Here is a 27,412-nt window from a genome sequence, read left to right on the forward strand (position 1 = left end):
TCAAGGACATAGCAACCCTACTAAAGAGGTGGTCCTATATTTCTCATGTTGGGCCCCTGAAGAGTCCTAGACCAGTACTAATGCAAACTCAGCTGTCTTGGCCAGCTTCTCTAGAAATTGTGAGAACTTTGAAGGAATTCTTGTAAGTGTTTTTCTGGGACACTTAAGTGCTCAGAGTAATATCTGCAAGGAACTGTAACACTCCTGTACAGCATACTTGATTTGCAGGCAGAGGAGTCAGCATATGTGTTCATCTGTGATTGACATCTCTCTGCCCAAGGGACACTGTTTGAAGACACTGAGCAGTCTTCCATCCTCCTAAGAGGTCAAGGTAGTGGACAACATCCTGAAAAAGATAAGGAAAAATAAAGAAGTTAAAGGTGTGGTAGTAATTCTTCTGAAAGCAAATGACCCCAATAAAATATCAGCTTTGTAAAGTGAACAAAGCCCTGAGGCAAAGCTAATCGCAGGCTTACTATGAATTCCAATTTATCTCCCTACAGCAGCATGTGGTCTAAGCAGTTAAAAGTGACAGTGATAAGAAATTTGCTACATTTCTGAAAGTCTTTGAGTTACAAACTGCATTTTTCTTTTGTTATCTAAAGTATCTCTAGGATTCGAGTGTACTCACTATAAAAAAAAATGAAGCTAGGATATAGTGGCCTGTCAACTCATTTATATCTTAGCAACAGAATAATTCGCTCTTGGAATCCAAAAAATTTTTGTTCAGAAGGCTCAGTATAGTATAGTATTACACCATCAGCAGTTTGAGCTATTAAGACAATATAGAGGATGGAAACATAGAATTAGACTGCTAGATGGTTAAACATTAGTCCATGGCTTGTCCAAAGTGAAGGACTATTTTTAAAAAATAAAAAATAAAAAAAAAAATCACAATATAATTTTTTTTAATCTCATGATTTTGGGGATAATCTTATAATTGGGGGGGGCTAAGGCTGACTCATGATTTTGGGGTTGCCAATACCGTATTCAGGCCTTAGTGAGTTGGGAGTATGATCATCACATTGTGACATCTGGTGGGGTGTTACCATTAAACAAGTTTGGAATGAGTATTAGCATATTACATGTTTGAAGGACAACGGCTGAGCCCATGATTTTTAATTTTAGTGGCAACATGTACTGAAGAGTTACTTAATCTCTAGAGGCTGAAAATTGGCTATAAACCTTACCCCTACTGTGGCAATAATCAGCGTACAGCACTTGTGTGATTGAGCTTTAATTTTTTTACTGAAAGCTTCAATCCTGTAGGTAGCCATGCTGCCTCCACACCATGCTCTGTGCTACCCCACTCTGACTTCCGCTGATCGTGTCCTTTTTTCTGAATTCAGTGGCACGTGCCACTGAAGAGGCGCATGATCAGGTCGGGTCAGAGAGCAGCCAAATATCAACAACCAAGCCCCATCTGGCTCCACCCTCCCTTTGCCCATCTGTAGCAGCCTGCGCTCTGAGTGTTCCAGCCCGGAACGTTCCATCTGCGGGAGACGAGGGGACCAAGCCAGTGGGCGGGAAGAGGTGTCGCGCATGCGCTCGCCCTCGCCGAGGACGTGAGAGCGGATGGTACCTTCCACGCCGAACCTGGCAATTGGAAGAGCTTGCGTGAGCCTCACCCGCCCGGAGCCGGCCACGCGAGGGGCGGGGTTTTCGGAAGCCTGGGTCGGAGTAGGCGGGGCCAGCTCCTCGCCGGTTGGAGGAGGTGGAGCCGCAGCTACTGCCCGCGCGCCCCTAGTAACGGTCCCCCGGAGCGGCGGCCATGACCCAGTCGGTGGTGGTGCAGGGTAAGCCGGTGAGACCCCCCCACCCCCATCCTCCGCCCGCCCCAGCCCCGCTGACCCGTGTCTCTCCTGCTTTGCAGTGGGCCAGTGCGGGAACCAGATCGGCTGCCGCTTCTGGGACCTCGCGCTGAGGGAACACGCCGCCGTCAACAAGGTAACGGCCCCCGGGAGCGGCCCTGACACCCCCCCCCCCCAGCTGCCGGGCCGCGGGCGGTGCAGTGTCTGGGACCCCCGCCCCGAGCGCGGCTTCCCCGCTGCGGTCCCGTTAGTTCCCCCCCCCCCGTCTCCGCCTCCGGGGGCCGGGGCAGCCTGGGGGTTACTGGGCTGGACGCCGGGGGACTCCCTGACCTGACCCGTGTAGCGCGGCCCTTGGGGGTCTGAAATCTCACCAGGGTGACATGAGCAGTTCCCCCCACAGCTCTGGCACCGCCCCGCCGCTGGAGCCGCCCCACGCGCCGCCTTCCCAGTTCGCGGGGGAAACTAATGGCTTCGAAATATCCCATGAACTCCGCCTCCCGAAAAATCTTCCTTTGGGACCGAAACCCCAATGCGTGGAACAAAGTCGCGCCCGGCCCGGGACCCAGACAGCTGCGGAGTGAAACTGACATGCTCAGCAGTCACATGTATCTTGTCAGTTTCCTTCCAGGCCCAACCAGGAGCCATCCTTTTTGATTTTTCCTGGTGAGAAACAGAAATGTTTTGGTAAACTGAAATTTTCTCTTGAAAAAAAAAATGGTTTTGTGAAAAGGGCATTTTTCATCGGAATGATTTTCTGACAAACTTTCAGCTCCAACCAGGACTGCATCAGCCTTTCATGATGCAGCTGATTATCCTACATTGTCCCGCTATGGGTTTCTTCCACTTTCCTCTGAAGTATCTGATGCTGGCTGCTGTTGCAGACAGGATACTGGACTAGATGTACCTTGGTTCACCCAATCTGATCCAGTATGGCAGTTACTATGTTCCCTTCTCAGTCTTCCTCCTTCTGGTGTCCTTCCATCACAATCGTAGGTTTTTCCAGTGTTGGGCACATAAGGTCTGGTCTGTAGCCCTAGCAAGATCTTCCATGGTGCATGGTTCCTCCAGGAGCTGACATACATGGTTTATATTTCACTGCAGTCACATGTATCTGGGTCACTGAAATAACCCCACGGCCATATATTGACTTTTGACCTGCCAACTCTTGTTCTGAGATTTAAACCAATCCTTCTCTGTGCCTGTGGGAATGCGTTTGCCAATTTTAGTCCTGCTAAAGCCTATGTGCTCCCTGTGCAAGTCTTTTTAAGTCCTGCAAACTATTTTTATTACTACAGTTCTCCTATGGCAAATACACTCATCTCCAGCCCATGGTACTCTGACAGATCTAGTCACTGCCAAAGAGTGTGCGTATTTTCTCAGTATAGTACTAATATTGATTTGCAGAATGGTGGCCTGTTGTTTTTTTGGCATTACAAATAGTACAGTCTATGAAGATATGTGAGCATTGCTCTGGAAAGTGATTTTGTTATCAAAACACATGTAGACCTTGAACAAAAAAATTGTAATGCCAAAAAATCAACAGGCCACCATACTGCAGGGCTTTGGAGCTGTGTTCCAGTTCCGTACAAAAACCTGCAGCTCCACTGCTCCAGAGCTGCTCCGGGCTCCGCTCCAAAGCCCTGCAAAAAATAAGTGTTTTGTTCTTTGGCTGTCAAGGCAACAGCAGTGATTTTTCTAGAAAAAAGCTGAGAATATACATCAATAAAGAACACTTGGGGCCCAATTCTCTGTTGTCCCACAGGCAAATTATGTGGCTTTAGCAGCTTAAAGGGGCAGCGACAGGCCCTGGGGAATCCCCCACTTCAGGGGGCTTGCCCAATTGACATAGAATCAGTGAAACATCTCTACACCACTCCCCTTCCAAGTCCCTGTGTAGTGTGTGGATTTGGAACACTGCAGTGGTCCAACTATTCTCTACTTCTCATGGTCAACAGCAAATAGAGTGTTTATCAGAGCAACCTTGGGGTTTCTCTAACTTATCCAAGTAGGCCCCCTTCAGGATCCAAAATAACAAGGAGTATAAAGTTGCACTAAAGTCATCATTTGTCCCTTCTCCATTCCTATATTCAGCACAGGGACAAAGTAACAGATAAATGGGCCCAGTAATTAGCATGCTGAGGACCCCTGAATGGAAATATGTCCGATTTGCAAGATATGTATAGACATTATTTTAAGAAAAATTTCAATGTGTTAATAAAGATAATGGTGGGCAGTCCTTTTGGCTACCTTGCTTCAAAGCAGCTAGTACTGATTCATTATGGCAAATCCTATGTTTCTAGTATTGTATACAGCAACATGCTTTCATTTTCAGCCCACTGTTTAGTGGGCAGCTGTACAGTAGATATGGAGCAGCTATAATTCCATAACAAATACAACATGTAAAACAGCAAAGCCAGTTTTAATGCTAATTAATAAACGTATTGGGTATTTTCATAAAATACAAAAATCTTCAAAAACACAAAATTAAAGAAAATATAATATTGGTTGTGATTTGTTAAATCTTGCGTTGAATAAAATGTTTTTTATTGAATGAATTGTTTACTTTCATAATTTCAAATTCTGTGTATATTTTAACTGAATACTGTTGTACATTGTTAGCCATAAATAGCATTGAGAATCTCTAAAATTGCACACTTAAAACTTAACTTGTGCAACGTTTCTGTTTTTTAGAAAGGAATTTATGATGAAGCATTAAGCAGCTTCTTTAGAAATGTGGATACCAGGTAAGCTTTGCTGTATCAAGAGACCTATTTGAAATTTATCAGAGTAATTGATTTCAGTAGGTCAGCCATCCCTATTTGCTATTGCCCTGAATAAACTACAGTTTTATCTGTTTCAGGTCAAACTACTAATTGTGCTAGAAAGAGATCCTAACATCTTGTACTTTCATACATTGTGTCTGTCCTCCTCTTTGATATAGACCTTTGCTATTCTAATTCTATGAAAGTGTTTTCCTCCTCCTTCACCCCTTCTCCCTCCCACCAAAAAAAAGCAGTCAGTTAATAACTGCACATTAATCTTCCTTTAAAATAAAATGTATTCTGTTTCAGCCACTCAGTCATATTTAAATGTCAGGCTTTATAATTATGATTTTTCATGTTGATTGGGGATCTTGCAAGAGGAATTCATTTAAGAAGCACAATCTATGCAGGCCTTGAAAAATTTACTTGACCTGTTCTAGCATGAACCCTAGAATCCATAGCTAGAATTTAAAGAAAAACAAACCCACCTATCCCACCATACTGGCACCCCTGCTACTCCTCCCTGCTTACACGTGTGCATCTAATTCCTTAATGAAAGGAATAAAACAGTTGTACTGCTTACCATGCATTGTATTTAGCTGTAACACTATTAAGCAGCTTTCTATCTAATATGATGGTGAATCAGTAGCTGCAAGACAGTTAAGATGGGGTTACAAAGTTCAATTTTAACAGTGGCTTTAAACCTTTATTTTGTAAAGACTTCATTGAAATGGCAAAAACCAAAATACAGATAATAAATTTTGAGTACTGTTTGACTTTTGGATCAACTCACTTAGATTCCTTGCAAAAAGGGCATAAAGGAAAAAGCATGCTGCTTTGGCCACATTGTTCTCCTCATATGCTGATTCCTTGAATACCAGTTATACATCAATATGTTTGTCCATAGACTGCTTTATAACTTTTTTTTTAGCCGTAACAGAAAATGTATGTTAAGGTGAACACATGAGATTTTAGTTTGATGACAAATCTGCTGCAGCATAAATGCCATCACCCACTCAGGAAGGGAGGGGAAGGGAGAGAATGTGTACCTCATCAGATCATAGATTACGGTTGGAAGAGCCTCAGGAGGTCATCTAGTCCAGCCCCCTGCTCAAAGCAGGACCAACCCCGACTAAATCGTCCCAGCAAGGGCTTTGTCAAGCCAAGCCTTAAAAACCTCTAAGGATGGAGGGTTACCACCACCTCCCTAGGTAACCCATTCCAGTGCTTCACCACTGTCCTAGTGAAATAGTTTTTCCAAATATCCAACCTAGACCTCCCCTACTGCAACTTGACACCATTGCTCCTTGTTCTGTCATCTGCCACCACTGAGAACAGCTGAGCTCCAACCTCTTTGGAACCGTCCTTCAGGTAGTTGAAGGCTTCTATCAAATTCCCCCTCACTCTTCTCTTCTGCAGACTAAATAAGCCCAGTTCCCTCAGCCTCTCCTCATAAGTCATGTTCCTGAGCCTCCTAATAATTTTCATTGCCCTGTGCTGGACTCCCTTCAATTTGTCCACATCCTTTCTGTAGTGGGGGGCCCAAAACTGGATGCAATGCTCCCGATGTGGCCTCACCAGTGCTGAATAGAGGGGAATAATCACTTCCCTCGATCTGCTGGCAGTGCTCCTACTAATGTCAATATGCCATTAGCCCTCTTGGCAACGAGGGCACATTGTTGACTCATATCCAGCTTCTCGTCCACTGTAATCCCCAGGTCCTTTTCTACAGAACTGCTGCATAGCCAGTCGGTCCCCAGCCTGTTGCAGTGCCTGGGATTCTTCCATCCTAAGTGCAGAACTCTGCACTTGTCCTTATTGAACCTCATCAGATTTCTTTTGGCCCAAGTCTCCAATTTGTCTAGGTCACTCTGGACCCTGTCCCTACTCTCTATCTATCTACCTCTCCCCGCAGCTTAGTGTCATCTGAGAACTTGCTGAGGTGCAATCCATCCCATCATCCAGATCATTAATGAAGATGTTAAACAAAATCGGCTCCAGGACTGACCGCTGGGGCACTCCGCTTGATACCAGCTGCCAACTAGACATCGAGCCGTTGATCACTACATGTTGAGCCCGACAATCTAGCCAGCTTTCTATCCACCTTATAGTCCGTTCATCCAATCCATACGACTTTAACTTGCTGGCAAGAATATTGTGGGAAACTGTATCAAAGGCTTTGCAAAAGTCCAAGATATATCACATCCACCGCTTTCCCCATATCCAGAGCCAGTTATCTTATCATAGAAGGCAATCAGGTTGATCAGGCATGACTTGCCCTTGGTGAATCCATATTGACTGTTTCTGTTCACCTTCTTGTCCTCCAAATTCTTCAAAATGGATTCCTTGAGGACCTGCTCCATGATTTTTTCAGGGACTAAGGTGAGGCTGACAGGTCTGTTGTTCCCCAGATTCTCCTTCTTCCCCTTTTTAAAGATGGGCACTATATTTGCCTTTTTCTAATTGTCCGGGACCTCCCCCGATCGCCACGAGTTTTCAAAGATAATGGCCAATGGTTCTGCAATCACATCAGCCAACCAGGAGCAGCGCCAGGGTTTTTGCTGCTCTAGGCAGTAGCACTTCTCCTCTGAGCATTCAGGGGGCCTGGGGTCTTCGGCGGCGGGGGTCCTTCCACTCCACATCTTCGGGGCACTTCAGCGGCAGGTCCCGGAGCAAGTGAAGGATCCGCCACCGAATTTCCGCTGAAGATCCGGAGCGGAAGGACCCCCTGCCGCTGAATTTCTGCCGAGGGCAGCAAAATGCCGCCCCCCCAAATCCTGCCGCCCTAGGCGACTGCGTAGGGTCGCCTAGTGGAAGTGCTGGCCCTGCAGCCAACTCCCTTAGCACTCTCGGGTGCATTGCATCCAGCCCCATGGACTTGTGCATGTCCAGCTTTTCTAAATAGTCCTTAAGCTGTTCTTTCACCACTGAGGGCTGCTCGCCTCTTCCCCATACTGTGCTGCCCAGTGCAGCAATCTGAGAGCTGACCTTGTCTGTGAAGACCGAGGCAAAAAAAGCATTGAGTACTTCAGCTTTTCCCACATCATCTGTCGCTAGGTTGCTTCACGCTTTCTCTGACCACCAGCTTGTTGCTAACATACCTGTAGAAACCCTTCTTGTTACCCTTCACGTCCCTTGCTAACTGCAACTCCAGTTGTGCTTTGGCCTTCCTGATTACACTCCTGCAACCTCGAGCAATATTTTTTTACTCCTCCCTAGTCATCTGTCCAAGTTTCCACTTCTTGTAAGCTTCCTTTTTGTGTTTAAGCTCACCAAAGATTTCACTGTTAAGCCAAGCTGGTTGCCTGTCATATTTGCTATTCTTTCTGCACATTGGGATGATTTGTTCCTGCGCCCATAATAAGGCTGCTTTTTTTTGTAAATACAGCCAGCTCTCCTGGACTCCTTTCCCCTCATATTAGCCTCACAGGGGATCCTGCCCATCTGTTCCCTGAGGGAGTCAAAGTCTGCTTTTCTGAAGTCCAGGGTCCATATTCTGCTGCTCTCCTTTCTTCCTTTTGTCAGGATCCTGAACTCGACCAACTCCTGGTCACTGCTGCCCAGGTTGCCACCCATTTCTACTTCCCATACCAGTTCTTTCCTGTTTGTGAGCAGCAGGTCAAGAGAAGCACAGGCTATAGTTGATTTCTCCAGCACTTGCACCAGGAAGTTGTCCCCAACACTCTCCAAAAACTTCCTGGATTATCTGTGCATTGCTGTATTGCTCTCCCAGCAGATGTCAGGGTGATTGAAGTTCCCCATAAGAACCAGGGCCTGTGATCTGGAAACTTCTGTGAGTTGTCCGAAGAAAGCCTCGTCTACCTCATCCTCCTGGTCTGGTGGTCTATAGCAGATGACCACCACCCTTGTTGCTCTCATCTCTAAACTTACCCCAAAGACTCCACAGGCTTTTCTCCAGTTTCATACTGGAGCTCTGAGCAATCATACTGATCTCTTGCATGCAGTGCAATTCCTCCACCTTTTCTTCCCTGCCTGTCCTTCCTGAACAGTTTATACCCATCAATGATAGTGCTCCAGACATGTGAGTTACCCTACCGAGTCTCTGTTATTCCAATCACATCATAGTTCCTTGACTGTGCCCTGTATACCCCTGTAGCCTAGGGGGAAGTTCCTGAACTGGAGAAAAAAGAGAGTAACCTCTGAGTGCTATTTAAATTCCCATACAATTCATTACCTTTATTATTATTAACTAGATTATGAAACACAGAAGATAGTGAAGAGCTGCTAAACACTCCCCTGCCCATTTTTTAAAAAAAATAAATTAGCTGAGAGCTTATGTAACGTCACTGCAGGCACAGGATCCAGGTTTTTCTTTTGACAGCCCCGAATATTACACACTGCACCATACTGCATTTCAGAGTGATTAAACCAGTCTAGTTGTCCTTTGCCTAACCACTATGTACTACACTCCTCTCCCAGACCCAGGGCTAGAATCCAGCTACTTCGCCAGCAATGAGTAGGGGGATGTTTTTGATGGTAAATATTTCATGCTGACCACCTTAGTGTCACGTGAAGTTGTCCTTGAGATATTATCAGTGGGATGGGATCCTGTAAAGACTTTATTTTAGGGAATTTCCATTAAGACTTTGCAAGTAGAGTGTGTTGTATATATGTGTGTGTGGGGGGGGGGAGCATTATTGTTTTGCATTGGGTCAAACCTCTGGACAGCAGAGATCAATGAGAAGGAAAGAGAATTTTAACAATACTGTATCACTTCCATAATGGATCTGATCTTATAAAACATTTCTCCCTTTTCCAGAAATGGTGGTGATGGTGCTGATATTCACAAAGGAAAAATCTTCTCTTTAAAAGCACGAGTAAGACAATTTATAAGGATAATTTTGTATACATTGCATACTTATGACTGACTGTAAAGAGCTCATGGTTTAAACTTCCTGTGTTTATCTTTTGTCTTAAATGCACAATTTCAGACATGCTTCTCAAACTAAAACTGAAATTTTTTAGTTCCCCAGGTTAGTGTAACAGTATTATAGTCCCCTTTGCGGGCAGATGCCAGTAATCATTTGAAATGTATAATTTAGGAAAATGATTGTGTAGATCACATGTATGGTTGGCGTTTGTTTGGAGGGGGCAGTAAAGGATTTTATTTGAGCCACTTAGTTAACATAAGTTTTTAAGAGGAATCATATCTTTGAAAATCTGTGCCAGTTTTTTTGTTACTAAGTATTCAGCATGTTATGCATTTAACCCTTGAAATTTTGAACAGCATAAACAAAAGTTGCAATAACTGAAATAATGCTTCATTAAATTTTGTCTTCTGACAAGGAGATCAAGGTGAATTTTTCTAGATTCGGCTTCTCAGTCATAGTGTATCTTTTTTAAAATAAGATATTTATGCCTGAAACTTTAAAGGAACAAGATACCTTTTATCTTGCAAGTGCTCGTATCCCTTTTGTGTAACTATTTCAAAGAGTGGCATACTGACTAAATTAAAATTTTTCTTTCTCTAAGGCTCTCTTGATTGACATGGAGGAGGGTGTAGTGAATGAAATTCTGCAGGGGCCATTGAGAGATGTCTTTGATAGCAAGCAGCTCATCACAGATGTTTCTGGTTCAGGGAACAACTGGTGAGAATAAACTCTTCTTCGCAAAGCAATTTTAGCTACTAATAGATGGCAGTTGAAAAGGGAAATGATAACAATGTCTTTCTAGAGGATTCTCTTGCACCGGGGGGAACTGACACACGTTAACAGTAAATCTTAGAGTTGCTGTCACCTTGAGGAGAACCTTGAAAAGCATTTTATTTATGAATCATTCTGCTGATATATCATTTCTTCTGTGTTTCTCTTCCCTCACTGTTTTTTGTTACTTGGCCTACTTGCATGAAGAAAGGATCATTTGTCTTAGGCATTCTCCTGTTCCAGCGGCTCATTCTTCAGTGAAGGTCATAATCTAGTTTGGGACATTATGCAACTTGCATGGAGACCAAGAGAGGAGTGAATAACAGGAGCAGATGAATTTCTGACTTCCAAGCAACACAGATCCTGACTTTTTGTATATACGCCAACTCACAAAAAAGGGAGGAGAAACTCTGAATAAAGTAGATAACCGAACAAATTTCCAATTTCTCTGAGGTGTTAGCACATCTGTAACAATACTGTGTATACAGACAAGAATAGGAAGAATTAGAGTACAAAGCTGGAAATTTAAATTTTCTTATCATTTCTCATATTTGCAGGGCTGTAGGTCATAAACTGTATGGCTATCAGTACCGGGAACACATTGTGGAAAAACTGAGGAGGACTGCAGAACACTGCGACTGTCTGCAGTGTTTTTTTGTAATTCATTCAATGGGAGGTGGTAAGCGTTTTTTCATGGTTAGCATGTCTGCAAATGCCACAAGTGAAAAAAGAACTAGATTTTGAAAAAATTTAACTTTAATAATATAAGCCACTGGTAACATGGTAAGGAATTTTTTTTAATTAACAAAGACCCTTTAAGTCAAGTTGGTAGTAGTAATAATATTACCATAGCACCTAGGCCTCCTTTTTGTTAGGCACTGTATACACAGAACAAAAAGACAGTCCCTGCCTCAAAAAGCGTACAATCCAAGTATAAGATCAGAGATAACAGATGCATACAGTCAGACAAGTGGGGGGGCACAAGGAGACAATACTGGTTAGCATGATAGGCAGTAGGTGTGTGTAGATCAGTGCCTAATGATTTTCAAGGTTTTTTTGGTAGGCATCACAGAAAAGCAGAGTTTTAAGGAAGGTTTTGAAGGAGGATAACGAGGTAGCTTAATTTTTTTGTTTCCATCTGTGGTTTTCTGTTCTCCCTTGGAGTGTTTGGACCATGATTGTCAGACCATCCTGCTCCCACAGTGCTTTCTTCTTTTTTTACCTATTATTATCAGCATAAATGAAGTGTTCTCTTAGTACCATATTGTAAATGTATCCAAGGGTAACCTTGTGCAATGACAACGTTGGTGTTAGCATAATGGCACCAAACTTGAACAACTTCAGTGCTGTTACATTAAGAGAAGGTAGTTTAAATGGGTAGGATCTGAAAACTGAATATGAAAATAGACCCCTGTTTTCCATGTATCTTTGTGCTGTGTCTTCAGTGTAATATGCTTAGTTTGAGAGAACCTGCTTATTATTACTCTCCGCATTGCAGAAAAGCAGTTATATTCTCCTCATCCTCCAGCCTCATAATTAAAATTGTCAGCTGTTAAGATTCCATAATATTAGCTGTCCAAGGCAGAAGATACACCACTTAATTTTCAGGTCTCTGATTTGAACTTAATGTTGACAGTAAAGAAAGGGGGGGAAATCATGTTCTGACTTGAAAACCGAGCAAACTTAATAAGGAAGTCACTGAAGGAAAAATAAATTTGAACACCAAAAAGTACCACTTGCAGTCATCTCGCTGACTATAATTACACTCAAACATACAAAAACTGAATTATACAAAACTCATTATGGAGATACCCTGCCTTTTCCCAGGATGATATATCTACACACACAAGCTGAAGATGCTCTTTTACCTGCATTATTGGGCTATTTGAATCTGTATTTTAGGCTTAAGTAGAGATACATGCTGATCGGATACAATATTTGAGTGTTCTAAAAAGATTCCGAAACCACATCTTTTATAAATATCCATCCTTATGTTTTTAATAAAGTTAGCTAGACAATAAAATAACTTGCTAAGAAGAGCCATGTCCCATCACAAGAAATGTTCCAGAGTAGACTAGATGTAACACTTAAGGGTATTTCATAAAAGCTTAGTACAAGAGCTGGTCTGGAATTTGTCAACTAAAAGTTTTTTAGTCAGAAAACACCAGTTCATCAAAACAAACTTTTTACAGAAAAGGGTCATTTTTCATAGATTCCAAAGCCAGAAGGGATCTAGATCATCAAGTCTGACCTCCAATATAACACAGGCCATAAAACTTCCCCAAAATAATTCCTACAGCAGATTTTAGAAAAACATCCAGTCTTGATTTTAAAATTGTCAGTGATGGAAAATTGACCAGGATCCCTGCTAAATTGACACATTTCCCATTTCAAAATATTTTTGAAAAAAAAGTTTAGAAATTGTTTCAACATTTCTTCAGTTGACCCAAAAAAATTTGTTTTCAGATGTTTTGTTCATGAAAATGTTCAAGCTTTCAAATTCTTATCCCAGTTCAGGATGGAAAAACCTTTTCCTGTCCAGCTCTACTAACTCCCACTGTGATCACTGAGTGCTGAGCACTTATGAAAATCTGGTCTGTAATGTACAAAGAAATCCGGTGTTTCAGAGGGGATTTAAATAATTCAGGATGTTGTTTTAAGCATTATCTCTTTTAATTGTAACTTTTTTCTTAATTATTCTTAGGGACAGGATCCGGTCTTGGTACTTTTGTACTAAACGTGCTTGAAGATGAGTTCCCGGAAGTATATAGATTTGTTACTTCAGTTTACCCTTCTGGGGAGGATGATGTCATTACTTCTCCATATAATAGTGTTCTGGCTATGAAGGAACTTAATGAGCATGCGGACTGTGTGCTGCCAATTGAAAATGAAGTAAGAGAGAGTATTAATATTCTTGTCAATTTCTCTTGTGGTGTACATTACAGAGGAAGTGTTTCTTGTTTGTATTGATGAACAGGAAAATGTTATCTTGAAACTTATTTTCAAAAAGAACCAAAGTGGCTTGGGCTCTTGAGTTCCTTAAGTCACTTTTGAAAATGAGATTTAGGGTTAGGGTTGCCAACTTTCCAATTTCGGAAAACTGGACACTCTGCTCCTTCCCCCTCCCCCTGAGGCCCAGCTCTTTACTTCACCCTCTCTTCCAAGATCCTGCCCTCCAGTCACTTCTCCCTCTCCCCTCCCCTGCACCTAGCCTGGGGACCACCACACTCTGCCCACCCCATCAGTTACCTGCGGTGGGCGCTCTTTCCATAAGCCACTCACTCAAGTCACACAACTTGGAGCTGAGGATAGAACCCAAGATTCCTGACTTCCCGCCCCCACCCCTGCTTTAACCCACTAGCCCCCACGCCCCTCCCAGAGCCAGGGAGAGAACCCAGGAGTCCTGACTTCTAACTCCCCCGACCAGTTCCTCCAGGCCCCCAACACTGAGGCAAGGGACAGTTCCAAACATGCCCTGGTGTCCCCTGCCTGTCTGGGTCCATGGAACTGGGAGCAGGTGGTTGGTCGCCTCCATCTGGGGAACTTGCCCCATAGTTTGTAGCCCCCTCCTCCCCCGCTCCCCCACAGCAGCAGCTGTGACCCACTCACCCTGGCTGGCTCCAGAAAACTTGCACAGAAATATTGGTTCCAGGGTCTCCCCACTTCTCTTGAAGGGTTTAATGAGCCTCTGCTCCTGGTTCCTCTGCACCCCACAGCGAGGGGCTCTTGGGGCCCTGGCTCCCAGGCTACCTTGGCTTTGGCCGGGGCAGGGTGGCTGCAACACGCGAGAGCCTGTCAACTTCTGCCTCCTGGAGAGTGCGGGCACCCGAGTTCCCAGGGAGTAGCGCTGGGGGGCAGCTGGGCTCCTACCTGGGCAGTGATCATGCCGTGCACGGAGCGTGGATGAGCAGCCCAGCCTGTTGGGAAGTGGCCCTGTGCAGTGCAGCATGCCAAGCCCAGGCCCCTCTGCAGCTGGCAGTGGGGCAAGCAGATCCAGGGGCTGCTCTCCGCACGGCCCCTCTCCTGACATCCGAGCCCCGCAGCCTCTCCGTCGTGCTTGAAGCTTGCCCTCCCCTCACCCACTCTGCTTGCAGCACCAGTGCGAACCTGTGGGCACTCCCCAGCCCCCTCCTCAGTCAGAGCTGTGAGAGACCTCCTGTAGCCGTGGCTGAGGCTCTCCATCAGCAGCTAAACAGCTGTTGATCTTTCTGCTCTCTTGGCAGGGAGGCTTATCACGTTTACTCTAGTAATCAGACTTTTAGTGTCCAGTCAGCAGTGCAGACCGGACACTGACAGGTTCCCTTTTCGACCAGACTTTCCAGTAAGAAACCGGACACCTGGCAACCCTACTTAGGGTCCTAAGTTACTTTGGGGGGGGTTTTTTGAAAATTTTATCCTTATTTAAAAATTTCCCAGTACTTTTCCCCTTCCTTACAGAAATGGTCTGTAGCAGGGAATTTTATTCCTATGTCTGCTTTAAGGTAATGATTGCAAAAACCCTTGTTTCTAAGATCCTTATTCTCAATATATAGCTATTGTTTTATAAACAAAATTGTCCCCCATGCAAAAATGAATTTTTTAATTTGAAAAAAATCTTTTGAATTATATGAATATGAGAACAAATACCTTATTAGGAAATACAGGTTTTTCTGTATTTGAATAAAAATTAAACTTGTGTTTGAGTTAAGCTTCATATTTTCTTGACACATTTGAAGAAAAGCAGTTCAAAAATACATTAGTCAATTACGAATGACCAAACAGTGAAGCAGACTTCAAAGGCACAAACTGTTAACTTGAGCTACTGTGCTTAAATTTTTGTTCTTAGATTTTAAGTTTTTACTGAAACAAACAGGGACACTGAATGTGAAAGCTCTGTGCACAGGAGTACCTGGAAGCTTTTTTTATAATAATTATTTCATTTGTCTTCTCTCCAAGTCTTTATTTTCTATAGTTAGTAAAATTCATCAGATGACCAATTCTGGAAAGCTAGGATCAACTGTGAAACAAAACAGCTTGTTAACCTCAAGTGCAGGCAGTATCAAAACTGAACAGGAGAAGCCATTTGATGCTATGAACAATATTGTGGCTAACTTGCTGCTGAACCTGACAAGGTAATCTTACTGAGTATTCCACTATGCAAGTAATGCTGCGAGAGATAGTATGCAGAATGGATGTACTGCACTTGAGAAAATATTGATCCATTCTCAGTATGGTATTAGTCAGCTGTTGTAATTAAGAGTTAAGCACTGTTCAAGTCTTGTAACAGTAGTCTAAAGAACCCACTTCAGGGGGTAATTTGGCAAAGTGGCTTACATTTTAGCATGAGGAAACTACTGCAGAAACCCTAAAAGGGATATTGAATGAAATCCTGTGCCATTGAAGTCAATGGCAAAACTCTCATTGACTTCAATTATCAGAGGGGTAGCCGTGTTAGTCTGAATCTGTAAAAAGCAACAGAGGGTCCTGTGGCACCTTTGAGACTAACAGAAGTACTGGGAGCATAAGCTTTCGTGGGTAAGAACCTCACTTCTTCAGATGACTTCAGTGACACCCCACTGACTTCAGGATTTCTCCTATTGAATCTGTGGTACAGATGAAAAAAGAGGTCATCTGAATTCTTAGGATTGATGCTCTTCTAACTTGCTAGCCTAGCTTTGTAAACCTATAATGAAAACTTGCTCCTGGCAAAAGAAACTTTTTTTTTTTATCATCCATGGTTTGCCCTAAAGATCTAGTTTTGGTTTTTTTGTTTTGTTTTAATGATTTACTCGCCCATTGGAGGAAGTGATTACTCACCACAGGCAAGTAGAATTTTTTTAAGATGTTCAGGTCTTGGACCCTTACGCTGTGTGTCAAGTAGGTGTTAAATAAATTTAAAAGTGAGAAGTTATTCATGAATGATTTTTCAAAAGACAAATTGAAGTACATTCAAATATAAGAAAATATTTATGCAGCAGAAATGCGATTTCACCTTTATTAAAAATAGGAACCTAATGATACAAGACAGGGTATAAACAAATATTACTCAAGTAGTGATACACCACCTCTTGAATATACCTGCTACCCCCCCAAACACTAGTTGTTTAATATACAAAACTAATCACTATAAGAACTCCCATTGAAGTTAATTGGGACTAATGCTTTAAGAGTACTTTTTGTAACAGATTGGTTCAAAAGATGTGTGAATTTATGCAAAATCATTATTAAAATAGGTTTGGTTACTAAAACTGATGTCTAATGATTACTTTTCACTTTTTTTTTTTTTTTTTTTTTAAACCCAGGAAAACTTTTTTTGTCTAGTGTTTCCAGGTTTCTTAACTCTTTCATCTTGTGAGCATACCATGTCTCTGGTCCTCCATCTCCTGCCACCTGCTGCTACCCTGTGAACATTTTGTTTAGGATTGTGACATCAGAATTAGCATCCTCTCTACCATTTTTTCTGCCCATTGTTTTTTTTTGGGGGGGGGGGGGGGGGGATTCTCTTCTTTTGAGGCTGCTGTTATCAGTGCAGTAAACTCAGTGAGACGGAGGCATAACTCCTCTTCTCTTCAAATAGCGTAGCTGAATTCTACGTATCCGAGCCGACTTATCCTGCTGTGAGGACGGTGGCAAATCGACCTCCGCGGCTCCCCATCGACGGTGCTTACTCCTACCTGCTCTGGTGAAGTACAAGAGTCGATTCGGGGATCAATTGTCGCGTCCCGACGAGACGCGATAATTCGATCCCTGAGAGATCGATTTCTACCCACCGATTCAGGCGGGTAGTGAAGACGTAGCCTAAGGGAGTTATCACACCTCAGGCTTATCTTCAGCCAAAAACCACTTCACTATAGAGCAGTACCTTAACCAGTAAACAGTGGGTGCTTAGTGTTAATGTTCAGGGCTTTTTTAAAGAGAAATGAAGAATATTGGTACAAATGTATGAAAAACCAGTTACTCTCATGATAGTGATTGATTCACCAATTCTGCAGTTGGTAAAATGACATTATAATTCACGGGAGAGACAAGTTGGGTGAGGTAATATCTGTTATTAGACCAATTTCTCTTGGTGAAAGTGACAAGCTTTCAAGGTCCACGGAGGTCGCCTTCAAGTCTTGGAAAGGTAATCAGAGAGTCACAGCTAAGTACAAGATGGAACAGATTGCCTCGGTGGTGCTCGAAAGCTGGTCTCTTTCACCAACAGAAGTTGGTCCAATAAAATAAATCACCTCACCCACTTTGTGTCTTTTATATCGTCAGACCATCATGGCTTCAACAACACTGCAAGCATTATATTTCTTCTCCATGATGTTCTCTGTTCTAGGGAACAACTGGAAAAAAATATGGATATAACAGTAACATATGAAGCTTCTACATATTTTTTTGTAAGTAAATGATTTTGTTTGTATAATAGTACTATTAACTTTTAGCTCTGCCAGGTTTGAAGGTTCCCTTAATATGGATCTTAATGAAATCAGCATGAATTTGGTTCCCTTTCCTCGACTTCATTACCTGGTTTCCAGCTTGACTCCTCTGTATACATTGGCTGATGTTAATGTACCTTCTAGAAGGTAGGTGAAATAGACTGTTATGGAGTAATGGAGGCTACGCTATGGCTCAGGTCTGGTTTAAGCCTTATTTTTAACTCCTGTAACTTCCACAAAAGAGAACTGCATATTCTGTATCCAACCCCAGGATAAAAGTTTCTTTGGAAGCCTGTGGAAAAAATAAAAGAAATTTAAAAGCACTGTGGTATTTCCAAAATTTCCCTGATATTCACTTTGAAAATGTTCTTGATGGTGTTTTATTTAAGCTCAATCTCCACAATGGCTTGGCTTACAAACTCAAAATATGTTTTGTTAGCCTTTCGGAGAAGTGCCTTTTTAGTGGGTTCTTTGGAAATCAGTGACGGAACTGCAAAGACATATATTATTAAGAGCTTGGTGATGGGGTATTTCTACCTTCCACCAAGGAATTAAATCCCACTATTAGAGCAGTGATAGAAGGTGGTGCAGTGCTAGTGGAGGGTCTCTGTACAGGTAAATGCGAGGGTGGAAGATTAAGGGGAAATGCAGTGATGATATTCCAGGATGGGGTATGAGCAGGATGCAGTGGACTAGGGGATGTACCTACTGTTGGTAGGGAATGGGGGACGCATGGAGGGTAGCATTATGTTCTCAGCTCTTTAATAGAGAGATTCTGGGCAAGGTAAGTGGAAGAGGACACAGATTGGGGACCAATTGTATACAATGGACCTGGGGCACATGGAAGCGGCTTAAAGGAGTATACAGGGACTGAAAGAAGGTATGAAGGGGACTTGTGAAGGTGGAGTCTTTTATCTACATTAAAAACTTCACATGCTCAACTTTCCAGTCATAAAGCTTTAAACTTTCTTTCCACCATCTACTACTCGATATTATGCCCAAGTATAATTGTACCTCTCTTCCCAAGACTCCACTCCTTTATGAACTTTCCAAATGCTACAGTAGAGGAGCTTTACATCTTTGGGCCCCATAAGATCTGTTCAACCATGGCTCTCCTTTCACAGATTACATAAACCAGTCCAATTTGAACTTTTGGGAAAATTTCCTTTTAATTTTTTTAAGTGCCAAACAACTCTTTAAGAAATAAAGTTGAAAGTGTGGTTCAGTGGGTTTCCCCCCCCCACACACACATACTATATATATTTTTAAAGGCATAGAATTTTTGTAAAATAAGGTAATGAACCTTTGACACACACACAAGTCTGGGAACAAGGATGGTTCATGTAAAGGGACACTGAAATCTAGTTAATTCTAAAAAAAATCAATTTGAAATACTTTCAGTTTTATCTGCAAATACTTATGGCTTTACTTTCACATTTTCCTTTTCTCTTAATTTTTTCCCTCTTCCCTTTTACTGGGTGAAAGAGCCACACAAAAGGGAATCTGACAGTACTCAGAATGCTTTCAAATGTATAAAGCAAACAAACTGGAAAGAGCAAAGTTCAGAGAAAAAAATCCTTAGATTTAGAGAATAGGGAAGTCTTGTCTGTTGTAACCTGAACCATCTTTTACCCCACTGAGATTCAGGTTGCATCAACTCTGGTACATTCATCACAGGTCTGGGACATGACTGGTATACTCAACACAAGTTACTGGCATGTAACTTACTCCCCCATATCCACTATTTCTGAACTTGGTGTAATTTATATGCTAAGGTGCTCAAAGATAAGAGTGCCAAGAAAAGCAAATAATGTATGGTCATAAGAGGATGTAGGTTGAAATAGGCCACCCAGCTTGTACTATTGTTTGAAAAAATGTGTTGACTGTCCAATTTATACTTTAAAATAACAAGGAAGTGGATGAATTTCAGTTGCTCTTAAATTACAAGCTATAGGATTAGTGAAGAACTTCAACATGTTTAATAAAAGTAGATAACTGCCTTTTTTTTCTTAATTTAGGTTGGATCAAATGTTTTCAGATGCTTTCAGCAAAGACCACCAGTTGATTCAAGCAGACCCAAAGCATAGCTTGTACCTTGCCTGTGCACTTCTGGTTCGAGGAAATGTACAGGTTTCAGACCTTCGCAGAAACATTGAAAGGTTTGATCTATTTGTATGGCTTGTTTGTGCCCAATACTTAATACAGAAGCTGTTGTCAGATGCTCACAGATGCTCCCTATTCATACAAAAAGTTTAAACAATAAATTCAGCAAAAAAAGAAAAGTTTAGTTATAGTTACGTGAGAGAGGAAATGTTAATGACCAACAGAAAGAGTGAAAGAGCTTGAAAATACTATTCTGTGCTTCCTAATGACATAATTTGTTAATAAGCTTTGTAAGTAGTGAACCTTTCTAAGTGTCATGGGACCTTTTCCAAGACAAATCTGTTTGTGGTTATGACCAAGTGATTACCAAATAGTTATCTGCATACCATCAAAAAACCTCACCATTCTTGTCATATACCTGTCATAAAGATGTTTGCTGAGAGAATGGTTCAGTTCATCTCCCAGTTTTTCCCCCCAAGCCTTACTCAATCCCAGGGGAAGCTAAACTTCATATGCTTGATGTAATAAGGGCATTGTTATATTACCTTAAATGACAAAATCATTCAGAAGCAAAACTAGTGATCTTTGATGATAGGCTTGGAAGGATTCATTTTTTTATTGATAAATGTAGGTAAGCATTGATTTCATCATACAAGCAAACCAGGTGAAAAATATTTCCATTGGTAATTATTAGGGCTGTCAAATGATTAAAAAAAGTAATTGCGATTAATCGTGAGATAAAAATATTAATCGTGGTTAATCAGTTTTAATTGCCCTGTTAATAATAGACTATCAATAGAAATTTATTATAAATATTTTGGATTTTTTCTACATTTTTAAATATACGAATTTCAATTACAACACAGAATACAAAGTGTACAGTGCTTACTTTATATTATTTTTTCTTTACAAATATTTGCACTGTAAAAAGATTTTTTTTAAAGTATTTTTCAATTCCCTCATATAAATACTGTAGTTCAATCTCTTTATCATGAAAGTGCAACTTACAAATGTAGATTTTTTTTTTTTTTTTTTTTGGTTACGTAACTTCACTCACAAACAAAACAGTGTAAAACTTTAGAGCCTACAAGTTCAGCCAATCCCTAAGACAAACAAATTTGTTTACGTTTATGGGAGATAATGCTGCCCACTTCTTATTTACAGTGTCACCTGAAAGTGAGAACAGGTGTTCGCATGGCACTTTGGTAGCTGGCATTGCACAGTATTTACATGCCAGATATGCTAAACATTCGTATGCCCCTTCATGCTTCAGCCACCATTCCAGAGGATATGCTTCCATGCTGATGACGGGTTCTGCTCAACAATGATCCAAAGCAGAGCGGACCAACGCATGTTCATTTTCGTCATCAGAGTCAGATGCCACCAACAGAGGTTGATTTTCTTTTTTGGTGGTTCGGGTTCTGTAGTTTCCGCATCATAGGGTCGCTCTTTTAAGACTTCTGACAGCATGGTCCACATCTTGTCCCTCTCAGATTTTGGAAGGTACTTCAGATTCTTAAAACTTGAGTCGAGTCCTGTAGAAATCTCACATTGGTACCTTCTTTGTGTTTTGTCAAATCTGCAGTGAAAGTATTCTTAAAACAAATGTGCTGGGTCGTCATCTGAGACTGATATAACATGAAATATACGGCAGAATGCAGGTGTAAAACAGCAGGACACATACAATTGTCCCCCAAGGAGTTCAGTCACAAATTTAATTAACACATTTATTTTTTTTTAACGAGCGTCATCAGCATGGAAGCATGTCCTCTGGAATGGTGGCCGAAACATGAAGGGGTATTTTCAAATATATTTGAAAATGTAGGAAAAAGTACACAAATATTTATAATAAATTTCAATTGATGGTCTATTGTTTAACAGTGTGATTAAAAACTGTGATGAATTGCGATAATTATTTTTAATCGTGATTAATTTTTTTGAGTTAATCGTGTGAGTTAACTGTGATTAATTGACAGCCCTAGTAATAATCAAAATTTACAGGTAAGCAAAGTAAAAAATGATGCTTAAAAACTTCTTAGAGTTTGAATTAAGGATATTTACTTTGTATATTTTGACATGGGATATTGACAATTTGGGTTTTAACAGTTATAAAGCTTTAACTTTTTTTTTTTATCTCATTGGCTACTGTCATTAAATCTGACCACCACCATAATTTACAACATTGTGTGATTAAAAATCAAAAAATGCTTCAAACCCATAATTTTGTACAACTGTGATCATTTAAATCACTAAAAATAAAAAATACTTGAAAATAAATATCAGTATCTGTCAAAATTATTTTAAAAAACATTGAATTCTACCAACCCTATTGAGAAGGTTAAAGGTCAACCTGTGAGGATACTGCCTATCAAAATGGATCTTCAGCTATATAAAAACATGGTACAAGCTATCCAAGTTGGAAACAGCTAGCTACATTAGAACTCATTCTGCTAGAGTTAGGTCAGCCTCTGCTACCGGATTGGGGAATATCCCTTACTGAAAATATGTAAGGCAACCTCCGGGAGCTCAGTCAACTCACTCATTGTAGAGGCTTCCAGATGAGATGCCCATTTTAGTAGGGCTGTCGTGTAGTCATTTTTAAAGTAGGACTCCAGTACCCATCTCCAAAGAAACAGACAGTCACCAAGAGTGAAATCTGTGTGGACAGTCACTGAAGGAAGAATGGTTACTAACCTTACAGCAACTGTGGTTCTTCAAGATGTGTTATGCACATGGACTCCAGGACCCGTCCTCCTTCCCTTCTACTACAGAGTCCTCCTCTGGGATTTATTATTGACAAAAGAAATGAAGTATGGTTGGGCCTGCTCTGCCCTTTATGACCTCGGGTGCTGAGGTGTGAGGACACCTAAGGCACCGGGGCAGCCCCAAGACAATGGACAAAGGAATCCAATCTTGTGCATGTGCACCAAGAGTGGAATCCATATGGACAACACATCTTGAAGAACCTTAGTTACTGGGAGATAAGTCCTTTCTCCCAGCACCAGCAAATAGCCTATATAATATGTCAACAAACTTACAATAGATGCCATAGACAGCATATTCTTATTACACTGTCTGACTAGTTTTGGTTGCAGCTAGGCTTCCCTTTTTTATGGGAAACTGAGTGAAGTGTCTTATGATACGGGTCCCTTGAAGGTAGCTTTATTTTTAATACTGAAATATAAAATAAACGAACAAATTATTATTAAAATTATCATTCTCCTGTGGTTTTTAAGGTTACATTAATTAAGCTGCAAATTCCATGTTACAAAGTCTAAAAAAAGTTATGCCAAATGCTAATTGTAATGGCTTTTTTTCTTCCTGAAATTTTATATGCAGGTGCCCTTGAGATTGCTTGTTTTAGCAAAGTAAACAGAACTGTTAACACTGTGCTATGTACTGTACCTCTTTGCTTGCTTGCTTATTTTAAGCTATGAATTTATGTATTGCAGGTTGAAGCCTTCCCTTCATTTTGTCTCATGGAATCAAGAAGGTTGGAAAACTGGCCTATGTTCAGTACCTCCTGTGGGCCATTCTCACTCACTGTTGGCATTAGCAAACAACACTTGTGTGAAACCGACCTTTACAGAGCTCAAAGACAGATTCATGAAGCTGTACAAGAAAAAGGTACGGTGAAAAGCAGCATAACATTCCAGTAGTCTCTTCTATAATTTTATTTTTTGAGAAGTGGAGGAGAAAAGCAAATTTCAGTGCAAGCTGTAACAAAGAAGATATTGCTTTAATATAGATACAATAGACTTTGCACGCCGAATGCAAAGCAGTGTTGTGGACCTATCTTTTCGAAAACAATGCATTCTTTTTTTATTAGTATTCCTGTACCACCAGAATGAGTGTCTTGATAACACATCCTATATCTGAATTGCACCCCACCAGTATAGCTGGGAGCATGCTACAAAAGTGTAGCCCTTCTAAATATACCTAAAAACACTTCAATTAAGCCTCTTTGTTTGCCATGGCAAAGGAACTGGAAAAGCTGTGGCTTTGTCAAAGCAAAAGATAGAAACGTAAACTAAGTTATCGCTCATAGGGTTTTTTTTAATGTTTGTCATTATAAGTCCTGTGCTATTGATCATCAAAAAACCTTTAGGTTTTTAACACCAGTACTCTAACTCACTGTATCAAACTTGTAAAATCCAATGAAGCTGTCTTGTAACACAGACTGAGACTTCAGTTTTGTCATGAAAGTCGTGGCTGTGGCAAACATATAGCCTTAGCTAAAATGAGGGTGGAGTTTAAGTTAACAACTAAAACTAAGTTGGGCAGATAACCCAAGAAAAGACTGAAAGGAAAAGAACCCTATATTGAGTTAATAGGATATCCTAAAGCAGTGGCTCTCAACCTTTCCAGACTACTGTGCCCCTTTCAGGAGTCTGATTTGTCTTGCATACCCCACAAGTTACACCTCACTTAAAAACTACTCGCTTATAAAATCAGACCTAAAAATACAAGTGTGTCACAGTGCTCTATTACTGAAAAATAGCAAATATCTAGATGAGTTGATGCACCCCCTGGAAGACCTCTGCACACCCCAGAGGTACATGTATCCCAGTTGAGAACCACTGTTCTAAAACACTTTTGGAAGTTCAATGTTTTTAAAGGAATCCTAAAAAGTGGGAAGATTAACCTTAGGGCATGTCTACACTATAGGTGCCAGAGCTGTTGATGCTTCCTATGTGGACTGAAGGAGGTTTTCTGTTAATATAAATTATCCACCTCCCAGTCCCCAAGCATTTATACTGGGGTGTTAAATCAGCTTAAAAATGGCACTCAGGGTTTGAATTTTTCACATACCTGAGCCAGGTAGCTAGGTCGTAGTTAGCTACATTTTAAGCGTAGTCCTGGCTAAACACTAATTTCAGTGAATTCCAGACACTGCAGCCCACTACAACAAAGCCACAATTATCTGCCAGCCTCCTTTGATTGGCCCTGTAAAGGTGGGTGGCAGATAAACATAAGCGCTTAACTTCTAGCCCCGGGGGGAGTCATTGTGCCCTCCCAATCCTGGGCTTCTCCAAGGGCCAGAGAGGCCCTCAGCGTAATGTAGGCAACCCTGAGGGCTTGTCTAAATTACAGCAGTTTCCCCAGATTATCCTATGGACTGCAGCGCTGCCCAGAATTTCTGCAACATACAGCACTGCTCCACCCACCCCCATTCTACACCAAACCTTTCAAGGGGAGTCTCGGGAGGCCACCTTTCCCAGACAGAATCAGGGTTGTTAGGGCTTCTTTATGTGCTGCAGCCCTTTTGCCTGTCACAAATGGGCTGGAGCAGGGATGAAGGCCTTGCCCCCGTTCAAGATGGGGTCTCTAAAGTACCCAGGACTTAGGCCCTTAAAGACTTTTGAAAATAATAATGTTATGGACCAACTGCCACTTCAGAAGCAGCCAACAGTCAGTCAAACCAATGAGTAAAAATGCTGCTGCATTCTGAACTAATGGCAAATAGTAGAGAAGCTCTGCTGTAAACTCCACTAATCAGGAATTACAATAATAAAGCATTTATTGCCTTTACTCCATTACTATCTTGATATCTTGCAGCACTGGAAAAAACACTTCTGAACCACAACTGGCACCTGGCTTTCAATATAAAGGGCTTGGTCAGAAGTGACACTAAGGGCTTGCCTACAGTGTGCCATAGTGTGGACTATTGGGGAGTGAATTGCAAAGTGTACCAAAGTGTTGCGCACTAACTGCCTCATATGGATGCTGCTGGCCAAACTAGTTTGTGTTCTCTAACTGTTAGGACTATGTTAACGTGAACTAGGTACTTTTTTAAGTTCATGCTAGGAGCATCCACACAGGGCAGTTAGTGTGCAACTCTTTGGTATGTTCTGCAATTCACACCCCCAATAGTCTGCACTGCGGTGCAGTGTAGACGTAGCCTAAGATTCTTAACTATGTATTGGTGAATCCTTTCAACAAGCTTCCACACAAAGGAACAAGCCTCCTTAATGATCTTTATTTAGAGTAAGACAGGATGGAGAATGAGGCATGTGACTGATCTGGCTGACAGTATTGTTCAAGATCCCCTCCCTACTCACCCAAAGATTAATTAGATCAACCTAGCAACGTCACTCAGGGCTGTGAAAAAATTCATGCACTGAGCGCTGTCGCACGGTTGACCTAACCCCCAGTGCAGATGCAGCTAGGTCAACGGAAGAACCTAGTTACTACCTCTCAGACAGGTGGATTACCTACATCAGTGGAAAAACCCCTTCCATTAATGTGGGGAAAGTCTACAGCAACACAGCTCTGGCACTGTAGTTGTCGCTGAAGCAGCTGTAGTGTGGGCATGCCCCAGAGTATTGCAGCAGGAAGTTGCTAAGTAGCATTTCAGCAAAGGATATAGTGAATCTAGACAATCTTTCAATCTATTTATGATAGTGCTTGTTGTCCCCTTTCAAGGCAGGCTAAACAATAATGTATGTTGAGCTAGATTAATCTAACTTCTTGTGCACAGAAAAGGATATAGTTAATCTGTGTATATTCTTATAGGCTCACCTTCACCATTACTTGCACATTGATGGGATGGAGCAAAGCTGTTTCTCCGAAGCCATATCATCCTTGTCAGATCTAATAGAGGAGTATAACCAGCTAGATGCCACTAAAAGTGCGCCTAGAACATATCCCTCAAGACTGAAGATAGCTATGTAACAGAAGAAGAATTGTTCTCATTTGCAGAACAACAGACTGCCTAAGCTAACTGGATGGGTTGTGAAGCACCTAGGACTAATCATTCCACAGGGTTCCTGGTACTGTCCCTCTCCAGGCTGACTGGGAGTGTTGTATCAGGTGCTCAGCCTGTGGAAAAGGGACCAACATATACTGCACACTAGCAGAGTAAGTAGAGATCACATCTGCCAGGAGGAGAGAAGGGAGGAATTATAACAGCCCAAAATGGAGTTGGTGAACTCCGTGGACCAACTTGCGCTAATTGATCCCTGCTTTGGAGCAGAGTCCCCTGGGTATAAGATACACGAGGGAAGGGAAATCCTACATTTCCTTTTTTGAGATGAAAGGCATCTAGTGTGTCATTTCTGAAGTTCCTAATATCCTAGAAAATTTATTTCCAAAATGATGGTCTAAGTGATGTGTGTCACTATTCACAACTTAGTGTTGCTTCATCATTGTATTTAGATGTAATTGAACTAAAATTTTCCAAGTTGATATTAAAACTATCAAGAATAATTTGACAAAACGAATGCATCAAGTACAATCCTAATATATCGTATAATAATGCTTCACCTTTCATGAACTGTAGATTGCACTAATGTTGGTTTATGTACTGATGGGGATAAGAGGCTAGCATAGTATGCCGCCTCTTTATCCAATAACTGTGATCATATGTACTTAAGATATGGATTGTTTGGTGAACGAAGATTATAGTCTTAAAAGAACCTAATTAAAATAGAAGCATATTTTAAATATATAATTAGAGATTTTTGTATTCTGATCAGACTATATTTATAAACCGTTGTCTTAATAACAACTCTTATATTTTTGCAGAATAAAATATGCGGATATTCAGAATTTGTCTGCCAAGCCTGATTCCTTTGTCTTAAAACTGCATTAAGCAACTGCAAATGGACCCATAAAATGATTTTTTTTTTTTTTTTTTAATTACAAGTTTCTTTGAAGAGAGCTCTGGT

At 41.4% G+C, this 27,412-nt stretch overlaps 1 protein-coding gene across 2 annotated transcripts; it reads left to right on the forward strand.

The window, feature by feature from the left end:
• Positions 1 to 1,680: 1,680 nt before the first annotated feature.
• On the forward strand, positions 1,681 to 27,372 carry TUBE1 (tubulin epsilon 1). Of its 2 annotated transcripts, XM_054023775.1 has the most exons (12): positions 1,681 to 1,796; positions 1,874 to 1,947; positions 4,503 to 4,555; positions 9,354 to 9,411; positions 10,067 to 10,182; positions 10,794 to 10,915; positions 12,941 to 13,128; positions 15,172 to 15,347; positions 17,646 to 17,786; positions 19,658 to 19,798; positions 23,195 to 23,369; positions 26,259 to 27,372. In XM_054023775.1, the coding sequence occupies exons 1-12, from the start codon at positions 1,772 to 1,774 to the stop codon at positions 26,415 to 26,417; spliced, it is 1,428 nt and encodes a 475-aa protein (XP_053879750.1). In that variant the 5' UTR covers positions 1,681 to 1,771; the 3' UTR covers positions 26,418 to 27,372. The 2 variants fall into 2 exon arrangements, with proteins under 2 accessions (XP_053879750.1, XP_053879751.1); XM_054023776.1 differs by lacking the exons at positions 1,681 to 1,796; positions 1,874 to 1,947 and adding an exon at positions 2,233 to 2,474.
• The last annotated feature ends 40 nt before the right edge of the window (positions 27,373 to 27,412 follow it).

Source organism: Malaclemys terrapin, chromosome 3 (genome assembly GCF_027887155.1).
Source record: "Malaclemys terrapin pileata isolate rMalTer1 chromosome 3, rMalTer1.hap1, whole genome shotgun sequence".
NCBI lineage: Eukaryota > Metazoa > Chordata > Testudines > Emydidae > Malaclemys > Malaclemys terrapin.

What these genes read in the sequence shown, in the direction of transcription:
- TUBE1 (XM_054023775.1), top strand. Translation starts at nt 1,772, where the DNA reads ATGACCCAGTCGGTGGTGGTGCAGG. An exon ending in AATTCATTCAATGGGAGGTG is followed by an intron (nt 10,916 to 12,940) that starts GTAAGCGTTTTT and finishes AATTATTCTTAG; the next exon opens with GGACAGGATCCGGTCTTGGT. An exon ending in CTTCGCAGAAACATTGAAAG is followed by an intron (nt 19,799 to 23,194) that starts GTTTGATCTATT and finishes TATGTATTGCAG; the next exon opens with GTTGAAGCCTTCCCTTCATT.